Source organism: Convolutriloba macropyga, chromosome 5 (assembly GCF_964194025.1).
Source record: "Convolutriloba macropyga chromosome 5, txConMacr16.3, whole genome shotgun sequence".
Lineage (NCBI taxonomy): Eukaryota > Metazoa > Xenacoelomorpha > Acoela > Convolutidae > Convolutriloba > Convolutriloba macropyga.
This window is the reverse complement of record NC_134472.1, coordinates 28,365,286-28,377,826: the sequence shown is the minus strand read 5'-3', so window position 1 is coordinate 28,377,826 and position 12,541 is coordinate 28,365,286. Positions and strand designations below refer to the sequence as shown.

General features: G+C 34.1%; 1 protein-coding gene across 1 annotated transcript; it reads right to left on the bottom strand.

The window, feature by feature from the left end:
• Positions 1-2,185: 2,185 nt before the first annotated feature.
• Positions 2,186-12,047, bottom strand: LOC142339927 (uncharacterized). Its single transcript, XM_075390286.1, has 4 exons — positions 11,297-12,047; positions 7,685-7,913; positions 6,652-7,188; positions 2,186-2,980 (listed from the first exon to the last, which is right to left on the bottom strand). Exons 1-4 carry the CDS (start codon positions 11,714-11,716, stop codon positions 2,520-2,522), a joined length of 1,647 nt encoding a protein of 548 aa, XP_075246401.1. The 5' UTR covers positions 11,717-12,047; the 3' UTR covers positions 2,186-2,519.
• Between the last annotated feature and the right edge of the window lie 494 nt (positions 12,048-12,541).

The window sequence follows — 12,541 nt, the reverse complement described above, 5'->3', positions numbered from 1 at the left end:
TTTCAGAGATCTTTTGAAACAAAATTTATACCAGATATCTGTATTTTATTACAACCGTTGGTATTAATACTGGTTACTCTCTTTTATTCGCATTAATTCGTGCTTCAAATTTCTTGTTTTGCTACTATGGAAAACAATTTACTTTCTTTTCTAAATTGATTCAATTTTTAGTTTGAGTGGAAGAAAACAAAGTTGATGCTATTTTGGTTGTAATTATGTATCACAATGTAAAAAAAGGATGGGAAGCAATGTTCGCGTCTCATTTTGATCTTGTTCGATCATGTTCCATTTGTTTTCATATTTGCAAGATGAATGGTTATCTTGCAAGATTCTTGCAAGACAAAGGGTTATCTTGCAAGATATTGCAAGATTTTGCAAGAACCCTTCGTTGTCGACTGGGGTGTGGAGTCCATCAACACTTCATTTATAACTATGCCACAAGGTTCTAAATTAACAGCAACCCATCCAGAACAGAACATTCGCGGAATAACTGTACTATATGCTAAAGAAAATACTTAATTTTTTTCCAAAACCTGTTCAGAAAATCGGAGAAAACTTTGTCGTCAAAATTGGTACCATCATTACCCTCGCGAAATTGAATGCAAACTTCCCTATGGAGAAGTTGCTACCTCGGGAGATATCAACAAATATACTCATCTAGCCAGTTTTTACGGTATTTCAGCCAGTTTTGAAAAAGCAACGCTCATTAAATTTATATCCCGAAAATTTCAAAAAAATATATGGTATTCCAAGGTCAGTAACTCTAGATCAAGGACATTGTTGTCGAGAGAGGATTGAAAAAATGATAAAAACAAAACCGATGTAATTGAGGCACTTGTAAAGGTTCGTGGGTTACTGGATTGATTGAACGGCTTGCTAAGACAAATTGCAAAAAAAGGAAGAAAAAGCACGTAAGAAAATGCCCCATACAAATTTGGTATTAGCATCTGAAAAATATAGAATGCAATTCTGCAAAAAAAAGAACAAGAAAAACATGGCCCTTTCAAGAGCAATATTCTAAAAAACTAAACATTCTCTGAGTAATGCCTTCACTCATAGAGTAAACACAACACAAACTAATCGTAAATGATTTTGGCAAGGCAATGGTTTTTGATAAGCCTGTTATGTGTGTGTTTACTGCCTTTATAAAAGGTGATGATTATTCAAATTTGTTTGTGAGATAAAAAAAATACCTGTTTTGCCAAGGGTTTTACTTTTTGCTACAAAATAAATCTGAACTAATTGCGTGATCAGTAATCAAATTGTAAACAAAACAAATAGTGCGTGATTAAAACGATCAAACATAACAAAACAATGATGCTCTTATTGGGTTTGTTTCCGTCGAACTCTAAAAGGTAAGCAAAGCGCGCCAATGAGCCCGAATAAGTAACAAAATAAAAGGTCCACTGTCAACCCAAATAAAATTCTTTCCGTCTCCTCAAAAAATCTCCCATTTGTTTATTTTGAGCTGACGTATCCTGCTCTAGGGCTTCAGGGAGGCAGGAAGTGAATATGTCGAGGATGGGGCTATTATGTCTTATATGTTTGAGGGGGTAGGGGTAGTAAGGGTTGGGTAATCTTAAAGGCGGCAGCCAGGCTTGTTGGGAAATGAAGAGGGATTTGTTAATAAGGGTCGAGGGGGTCCTTTGAGATCAAACGTGGCATGGATAAAAAGTAAGATTAAATAGCAAAATTTTCCAAATCTTGTACATCCAAGTACGTATCTATCCGTACCATTAAATGCAGTAGGGTAAAGAGTGGCCTTTTCAAGGAAAACGACCAAAAGGGTATAGTGCGATAGTAGTGAGAAGGGAGATGGAGGGACGGGGGGAGGGGGGTGGAATAGTGAAGTGAGAGACAATGTTCTGCCTGCTGTTTTCTGTGGGGGTGAAAGGCATGTCTAATCAGGGCGGCTTTGTTCAGCCTCTTTTATGTTTGAGACAATGTCTCTGAACTGATTACTTGTCATATGTTAAGCACTTGATAGCTTTGTTCTGGGTCTACTCTTGATAGGCTTGTCTGGACTTGGATTTCATTACACAAAGACGAGATAGATAGTAGTAAAAAAATATATGTTTTGAAATGAAATACATTTTAACAGGTGAACTTAATAAAAAGTCATCGGTACATTCATGAATAAAATTTTATTTAATTTTTTTGCTTTCTGTCGCATTAATCTGTTATATTAATAAAATTTCTGTTATATTAATCTGTTGAGTTTTAAATATTAAAAGCAAAATGCATAATCTTTTTCACCAGAATGGAAAATTTTCCTTCTTGTTTTCTCATAAACCACGTGGCGGATATGATATGTTGTCTCAAACTACAATAGTTTTCGCCCAAGGTAAACGCGCGGGGCTGCAGATTCAAGCAGTAACAAAAAAAAACGAAGCTGCAAATTTTTAGGAGTTAGTAGAATGTAAATAGTACTTATTTTCTCAAAGATTTTCCGCAAAGTTTTCAACCACGGCTAGTTTTTTTAATCAAACAAAACATTTGTGACCTCTGATTTCGTTCAATCATCGGGAGATAATTTGAATATTCTTAAACAAATAAGAATGGACCAATTTCACGATCAGATCTGACATCTTTGTCTCATGAGAGCTTCTGGCAGTTTCATATTTAATTCCAGTAGGACCTCTCCTTCGCGTTTTCGAGTCCAGCAATTTCCAAACTTTATCCGAATATTTGAGACCTCTATCAATAGTCAGAGCTGCTCTGTATCTTTTTTCGGAAGTCCGACCTTCGATTAGAGAAAAGTTTTCACTCAGTGAAGGGTAATCATTCACATCGAAAACTGCATCTAGAAGAATAATTTTGATAGAGCTTGATGCGCGCTGCAGCGAAATGCTCTGATTGGCTATTTGTTCGTCCAGCCAGTCTCGAGTTTGAATTTGTGTTAGTTGTTCCAGTTGGGCATCTGTGGGCTGTGGGGCGTCAATTAGGGGAAGGTAATGGGTTCCAGAGTTTACGGAATCATCTGTGGAAAACAAGATCGACAATCAAGTTCAAATTGCTTTATAATCCATTAGAAATGGGGATGTCGAATGGTTGAAATATTAATCACTTTTTGCAAAAAAAAGCAGTGATATATGAGTTTTTGAAAACTTCAAAACGATGAAAAAAGAAACCCTTGATTTGAAATCTGCAGGGGATTAAGTTCCGTCCAGCATATACAGAGACATACATAAACTTGTGATTAATTCTCAATTTTCTCAATTCTGTTCATAAAATTAACAAAGATCAGATTTTGACAGATAGGCTGAAAAGAGTTTTTGGTAAATATATTTTTGATGTACATCATTGGCTGGCAAGCATTCCTGGCAAACGTGATTGAGATAATTTCAGGTCACATTTTGGGATATATGTATTTCAGGTACATGTAGACACATTGAGTTTGGTTGTCAACAACGGTAGAATCACTAACACTTATTAGAAGCAAATCTGTTGCAGTTGAAAATAGGGGTTAAGGAAAAAAGAATATATATATATATATATATATATATATATATATATATATATATATATATATGGAAAACTCTTATACTAGTCTTGAAATGTCTCCAAGAATACAAAAAATAAGAACAATCGAATTAAAAGCGGTTTAAACCAATTAATGGCACTTTTGATTGAAGCCGTTTACTAAGCAAATATATTAGCTTAGTTGACTCAGCAAAGTATTTGACACTTTCTTCTCGCATTTTTCTAATGATTTTTTGATTTTTGCCTGTATTTTTTATTGTTTTCCTAGTCAGAAGACTTATTCTGATGTCTTTTTGATGACTGGTCACCAACAAACAGCCTTCTCTTCTCATCGAGGCATAATGTAGCGTATTTACGCGTATTTATTGACTTCCGTTGAAAGCTATTAAATTTATTATCGTTGATACTACGGGTTTTCTAAAAAATTTCGTGGTTTCAAAGTATTTGTTCATATTAGATGATTTTTTGAAGTCTTACAATTAAAGAAAGAAGAATCTTATTATTGTTAAAAAATTAACTGAAATTAAAAACTTTTGTACTGAAAAGATCGTTTTTTAACGGCTTCGGCACTTTGGTCTCATTTTTTAGAATTTGCTGTTTATGCGGTTTTTTGAATCTTTATGTTATTGTAAAATGATGAGCGCTCTCATAAGCTTCTAATTTGGAATTGATTGAAAGACATTATTCCATGAAGTCAGTTCATAGCGAACAGTCTGAAAGTTCATAATATAATTCATTTTCATTTTTTTTTTCGTTTTTTTTGTTATTTGTATACTGAAAAGATCGTTTTTTAATGGCTTCGGCACTTTGGTCTCATTTTTTAGAATTTGCTGTTTTTGCGGTTTTTTGAGTCTTTATGTAGTTTTAAAATGCTGAGCGCTCGCATAAGCTTCTAATTTGGAATTGATTGAAAGACATTATTCCATGAAGTCAGTTCATAGCGAACAGTCTGAAAGTTCATAATATAATTCGTTTTCATTTTTTTTTTCGTTTTTTTGTTATTTGTATACTGAAAAGATCGTTTTTTAATGGCTTCGGCACTTTGGTCTCATTTTTTAGAATTTGCTGTTTTTGCGGTTTTTTGAATCTTTATGTAGTTGTAAAATGCTGAGCGCTCGCATAAGCTTCTAATTTGGAATTGATTGAAAGACATTATTCCATGAAGTCAGTTCATAGCGAACAGTCTGAAAGTTCATAATATAATTCGTTTTCATTTTTTTTTTCGTTTTTTGTTATTTGTATAGTTTTTTGTATATTTTTGTAGCTCTTTCGTCAACTTGTAACCTATTCTCATCCTTGAGAGGTCCCATCTAACCCCTGTAACTCAAAAAGTAAACTTTCTATTGATATTATGTCGTCACCGATGTTTTGTTTGTGTGACAACATGCGTCTTCTTAATTATTTTGTGAGTGGTCAATATTTGTGTTTTTTTCTCTTCTTTTACCACATTTGCGTAATATTAGAGCCCAATTATTTTCAAATGAGGCCAAGTGAACTTACTTAATTGTTCAATATCATTTTAGCTCAATTAGTATAGATAACAATTGAAATTTAAAAAAATATATATTTAGATAATAGCTTATGATTTTAATGTCTTCAATAATTTGTTTTCTTCGCAGATGGTTTGTAATTTCTTTAGCGTTTCTGCATCTTTAGTCCATTTCTATTGCTTAGTCGACCCAAAGAAAGGTCCTATCAGTTTCGTAATGAATTTTAGTAAATTAATTGAGAATTACTTTTTAAGGAGCTAATAAATTTTAAGATAATTGAAACTATTTGGTTTAAAAATTGTTGATAGATTTTCAAATTTCACATAGAATTTTTTGTTTATTTTTGCTTGTTACCGAAAAGTCTCATTACATCTGATTGCATTTTGACTTTGTTTACTAGATGCTTTTACATTTAGATATTGAGTTTCTGCCATTAATTTTTTTTATTTTATTTATTTGCTTCTTTTTCTCGTAGTCTTTTTACTGTCAGATCTTGTGAGCGCTGTAAGGAGGCATGGCATTATGTAACCCAATTAATAGTTTAGTTGTGAAAGGATTTTTAAAACTCACCCATCTATTTTTGGTTATCTCTTCATTTGGTTGATAAGTGAAAAATGTAGATCAGCTCGGGCCTGAATTTGATGTGCGAACGCACATTAACGAGTCTCTTCGTTGAACTAAAGATCTTTGGTTTTAGGACTGTAAAATTATTTTTTGACAACTGATTTGCAAATTGAATATGATGTTTGGTCCAAATAATCAGTGGCTAAAAGTCAAGAGATTAGACCTAGAGCTATTTTTTTTAAAATAAGTTTTTAAAGCAAGTAAAACCCTAATTCGTACAAAAAATATATCAAAGTCTGTCGGGAGAATTATTCTCAGAGAAACGCAGATTAAGATTAAAACTTAAGTTCCTGATGAGTCGCTAAAGATCTTTCTATCAGGAAAATTCCTTTGCAACTTTTGAATGCAGAACTATAATTCTGATGAAAAAAGATCTCACTAAAACTTAATACGCGCGATAATTTTGTTTATCCTTGGACAAGATGATCAAATGTCAAACATTGTTGAGAATACTGCGCACAAACAATATGAGTGAAACAAAATCTGGTCAATGCATGGTAGATTTTGGCGAGCGTGTGGCTGTTCTCAGGTCTCTACTTGGATTAAAATGTGAAAAGGAAAGTTTTCGATTGAAACATCTGCATTCGTTCGATTGTAAATGTGGGTCGCTTCAGTCACCAGATTGGTTTTTCAGTAAATGTTATAATATATGCGTTGGCTTGAATTTGAAATAGAAGAGCTTTTTTATTTCGACTTAGCGTTGAAAATCGTGGAAAACCATTGACTATGTTAGATACTCTATGAAAGGATAAAATTTTCTGTAATCCAGTGTGTCATATTGGTTCGATCAAAACTCTGGCACAGAATTTGAGCTGAGAAAAATCTAGACTCACAATTTTGGTCAAGCTAAATTCCAGTTATTACCTTAATTTGAGCTAAAGTCTTCTCATGGGCTATTTTTGTTTAAGCTTTCCTAGCCCCTTTTGATCGAGTACATTTGTATTTAAGAAAACCGAGGCCTAATTTAGGGATTTTGCTAGCGCCGGAATGCATATTAAGTGGTTCAAGTTGAACTATAGCGTACGTAAGGGAAGTACGTCAAAAAATGTTTTACCCTTGAAGAGGTCAACTACTGTCCAGCCGAGAAAGTTTTTGCTCGTCAACATAATGTCATCTTCACCACGTACGGTCACCAAAACTTTCCCCGATTTCTCCTCGTCTTTATCTGTCACCTGGTCAATCTTTAACGGAGGGTCAATTCCCAGAACCAAAAACACCAATTTCGAGCTCCTGTTGAAATCGGGGTTTAGAATCCGAGGTGGGTCCGTCCATTTTGGCGAGTTGAGAAGCGCTTCGTAATTATGAGAGCTGGTCACGAAAACTTCTTGTTCGTGACCTGTGAATTTATCGATTAAGACATCATTTGAAGACTTGCCATGGATAACAAAGACGCACACGTTAGCATACATCTCCTTAGCATCAATTCCGTGTGCGGAAACTATTTGGAGTTTGAGACCAGTGGGTTTGTAATAGGTTTTCATAGCTGATAAGTCTAAAAATTGAGGCTTGGTAGTTGAACTTTGATCCGGATCGGACAGATACTTGACCATCTGTGCAGAAAGCTTTTCATCGCCGAGTTGCTGATCAGAGTCTAAAAGCAAAATTGAAATTTCAGAACTCAAAATGTTTTACAAATAAATTTAATATGAAACTATTTGGCAAGAATTTGTTTATCGATGCCAAAACTAGGCACTAAATTAAACCATAACTACTAGGAAATACAGCGAGGATGCTGTCCCGCTTTTTTACCCCTATTTATTTAACTCCTCTATCATTTAACCCCCATTCATTCACCTCTCTAGAAGATAGCACTTGGCGGAGACCAAAGTCCTAGTCATATAATCAACATTACCTGGCCAATGTCCGAAAAATCGAGTATATATTTACTCGACTTTGTCACATGCTTTGACGGCCTATGTTTTAAGATTAAAGTTGTAAGCGTGTGGAAACTAATTTACCCCTTTCCCACGGATACAGTATCTAATTACCAAAATGAAAGAAAGGCTAACTGGTGCTTGGCACTGGAATTTGCTAGATACATTAGATACATGCGTCCCTTTTTGCTTTGACGTCATAGTTGTACCAACCTTCGATGGAATCATCTACGACGTCTGAATTATCGAGGTTGTCTTCTTTCGCCGCAATTTTTTTAATCACGTCCCGGATTAGCTGTCGTTTGTCAAACTCTGCAGGGTTCCTAACATGCATGTAGCTAGACATTAGATTGACCTCAGCTGTTGTTGGCTCACATTTGTTACTGTCATAACACCCACTTTGGTAGTCAGGTTTGGGATCAGAGTCCGTTCTTTCAGCATACTAGAACCGATTACCACTGATTTCTTATAAAGTCTTACATGCCAATTAAATACTTATAAGATCTTGTAAACCGTAAGCAATGCAAGTCCCATATCACACTTTATAAAGAACGAAAAAATGGTGATGTTATTATTTAAAAAATTGTGAGTAATGATTCCGCTTGATTTTTATATTTTCATACGTTTGATATTTCTTCTGTCTGTGGGTGTGAAAATTTGCGTCAAAGCTTTGGAAGAAGAAAGCAAAATGACAGAAAACTTTGGCACAAGGATTGATTTTCCCGGTCATCGAACCCTTTGGTTAAGAATAAAAATAGAAAAAAGGGATATCCGATGGATAATGTACAAAGCTCTCACAAATGGTGTGGAGTAACTCTCCTCAAAGGGTGTCTGAGAACGTGCCCCGTTGTTGTTATCGAATTAAATATCTGGCTAGAAAAATACTGGCTTTAAGAATTTAACAATTATTTCTCACCAAATATGACAGGCCGTGTTTACCTTAAAAATTGTGAAAAACAACTTTTCATTTTTAAAAGCGATTACTCTAAGGATTCTTTTATTTTTTGAGGTAAATAACTGATGCTGATCCGATTCTTAATTCTTGTTTGTGGTACGTGATAACTTGCCACAAAGTTAGAAAATGCAAAATTGCTCTGATTTATTTTCCCTAAGGCCTTTCTCAACAGGTGCAATTAGTCAAGATTGCCTGTTAATTATTCAAATCGCTTCAATTAAAAATTTGTGAAATGATTTTGCAAAAATGATATCCGTTACATTTTTGCAGAATCTTTTCAGACTTTGTAACATCTTAATCATAGAAAATTATTAAATTTTTTTTTTGAATTTTTTTGAACTTCATGAAGGGAAAAGATAAGAATAATAAAAAAAATCGAATGGCCTGGAAAACATATTGTCAGCCAGGGGCCAGTCGGAAAAATTGAGAAAAAAGTATCGGAGTTTATAACTACGATAACACAAAATACTTCGTGAGTTTGAAAATACATAGATGCAAAGAAAATTAAATAAGAACTTCTGACATCTAACACATCTGAACAAAATTGATGAAGAGTTAAAATGAATAGTGTTAGTCAAAAAACGATACAGTTAAATTCAAAACTAAAACTGCAAGATTTTTTGATGTCTCAATTCAAAAATGTGAAAAAACAACAAATTTTTAATGATTTTTATGGATCTTCAGATTACATTTGGTAATAATTACAAGTACGCAAAAATAAACTGGTAAGTCGTTAAAAGTTTGATAGTCGACTTAAAAGAAGCCGATATAAGAAACTAAAAGCTCTCCAGATATAACCACCCAATTGATATAACCACCCAAAAATTGAAAACATGAAGTTTTTGATATAAAAACTTACGACTTTAAGAAAAAATTTAGTCGAAATATTTCTTCCAAACAAGAAAAAGTTTCTGGTGAGCAACCGTGACTAAATGATAGTCAAAATACTTCGTGAGTTTGACAATACCTAAGTACAAAGAAATTTAAATAGCATCTTCTGACATCTAACTTTTCTGAGTAAAATTGTTGACAAATTAGAAAAAATAGTCTTAGTCAAGATACCATCCAGCTAAATTCAAAACAAAAAACAGCAAGATTTTTTGATATCTCAACTCAAAAAATGAAAAAGAAACAACAATTTTTAAAGTTTTTCATTTTCATTGATCTTCAGATTACATTTGGTAAAAAATGCAAGTACGCAAAAAAACTGGTAAGTCGTTAATATTTTGATAGTCGAATTCGAAGGAGCTGATATAAGACACCAAAAGTTTATCAGATGCAACCACCCAATATGAAAAACACTAATCCGGACGTCTTAAAAAATTAATTGAATAACAATAAGGTAAGAAGACAATTTTCGTATACAATTTTTTGGCATTGAATCTGCCAATAGCTGTATTACAATCGACTTTTAAGTTTGAGAATCAACAACAGTAATTCTTAAAAAAAATGAAAGGTTTGAAGTTTTGAGATAAAAACTAACGGCTTTCAGAAAAAATTCAGTGGAAGTTAATTGTTCCCAACAATAAACTCTTTCTGTTGCGCAACCGTGACTAAATGAGGACAAGGCATCATAAAATTAAACTCTATAATTGAACTTGTAAAAAACCAAAATTTAGACTAGAGCAAGCTTTTCTCTAGCAAAATAAATAAACAAGATAATCATTCAAATTGAAAGTTTACTGTTTTAGTCAGACCTCGAAACTTCTCTGCCATACACACAAAATATTGATCAAATTTGCTCGTAAAAAATTTACACCTGATCAACAGGCGATTACAGAATAGATCCAGAGCTATTTTTCCAGGCCGTATCAACGCCTATACGACTGATTTTAATTCGGCGGCTTAAATATTTACAAATTATTTTTTATTTTAATATTCCACGGACAAGTTAAGTCAATTGGATTTTTGTCGCAAACTTCAATAACAAAAAATTCATTAAATTCGTAAAAAAAAACAGGTATGAGTTTTCAAACGTCAACCCAACAACAATAGGTCTATTTCATTTCCCAATTTCAAATTCACTCCATGTTGAACAATGGGTAATTTTTTTGTCTTGCCTGATTTTAGTTTTACTTGGTTGTTCACTCCGATATATTATCGCTAATCTTAAAAATGAGTTTCGCATTTTGATTGAATTTAATTTTAGGTTTCAGAGCCATTTTTCGTCCTGTTAGACTCAAGAAGATTCCAAGTGATTAATGGACGTCCAAATGGCTGTGTGAAAGCAGGTCTTAACTGTTTTTTTTTTAATTTCTCCAAAAGTGTTGTCATTGTTTTGTTTGCAAAAAAAATAAGTTTTACGGGGAATGTATTACGACTGCATTTAGTGTCTTCAACAGGTTTAAATTTCTATCTGAAAGATTTTGCCTTTAATTCCAATTTAGCTTCTTTTCCATTAGATTCTTCTTCAATGTGTGAATGATAGATAACTGCTAAGTAGTGTGCAAATGACTTAATGCATGGGCATTTAAGACGAGTCTCAATAATTTTTTGGAACAGATTTTCTGTGGAATAGAATTTCAACTTAGAAATTAAAAGAAAACAAATATTTTTTCTTTATTATAAACAAATCTTAATTTTTTTCTAAAAGCTATATCTGGGATTGACAGGTGATATATTGTCTGAATACCAACATTTCAACGCAGTAATACATTAATGTGAATTTTAGTCAACCGTCCTTCTGAACTCTGAGAAGTATCCAACGTACTTCAAGGAGTATGTTTGCATCTAAACACCACAAGTACTTCCAGGTATCATCTTGCAACTAAACGTGCATTAACTAAAAGTGCGTCTGGTCACATCTTAATAAAAACTCGGTTTTAGTTGAAAGCGGACAGGAATCTGCGATGGGAAATGCATCAACTGACCTGACCATTTGCTTTCTGCTCCTTCTGAATCGGTAGAACCCGCATCAAGATTGTGAGTCCTGGTACCCTTGACTCTTTATCAAAGTACAACTCATGTTTAGTAGTCCATTTGGGCTTAGATTGAAACACCCGCAGCTGGTAAGCTCCAAACTTGACTGGAAGTCTTCTGTACATTTCGTTGTTTAATGCTGAAGCCCTTTCAGGCAAATCATCGTTATCATTTAATTCGGCAGGAAGTAAAATGGTGGAAACAGTTGATAAGTTGTCTGAAATCTTGGAGTAAGAGCTCGAACCACGTGTTCTGACCGCTTCGAGGTTAATTTCTTTTTGGATAGCATTTCTGTGACATTCACACTCGAACAGTTGAATAGCTGCATTTCCGAGAACTGCTAACTTTCCGTCATTCTTATCTACAGTCATGAGTTTCAAATGCACGAAGCTGTGTGGGTCTTCTGTCTGGGCGTCTGACTCAAAGGTCTCGAAAAACAGTTCGTCAGGGAATGTAGGGCTGCGAGCGTTCGAGTCCAGGTCGGGCCACACATTTTGGCTTTTAAGTTTAACGGTGGAAGAGATTAACCGACAGTTGATTCGCAACAGTTTAGCGTTGTCTAGTCAATGCAATTAAGAGTTTTAGGCAGTTGATTTAGCTAGGATTAAGGTAACTACAATCTGGATACCTTGAAAAGATCCCATGAAACTGATTGTTTTTGATTAACGCATTGAGCGTTTGCCTCAACGGTCAACAATTTTAGTGCGGAGCTGGTTTCTAATACTTATGTATATGATTGCCAAATTACCTTAGACTCTATGTAGGGCTTGGTCATGTTTAAAAAGAAAAAATTCACAATGTTTGCCCTGGGTAAGTATTGATTGCAGACAAGATTATACAGACGATATAAGACAATTTTAGAATATATGCAATATCTTTTCCGCGATTGACCTTCTGGCCGGAAGCCCTAAATATTTTTGTATAACAATTGGTACTATTAATCTTGTCCTCCAAATGATATTTATTGACAGAACTCGGCTCATTTTTTGAGAGGAACCAGCAAAGCCCTAGGAAGATAAATCCTTTTTTCATCAGTTAGATTTGTTTCTTTATATATTAGCATGTTTTGCCTAAAATCTGTGCCTGGTAGGTATCTGACTTCATCCACCACAACCTTGAATGACCGTAAATCATCAAATTGATGTTTAGCTTGGATCTCAAGTTTCGCTGAGTTGAAGGGAGTCCAAAATGTTCGC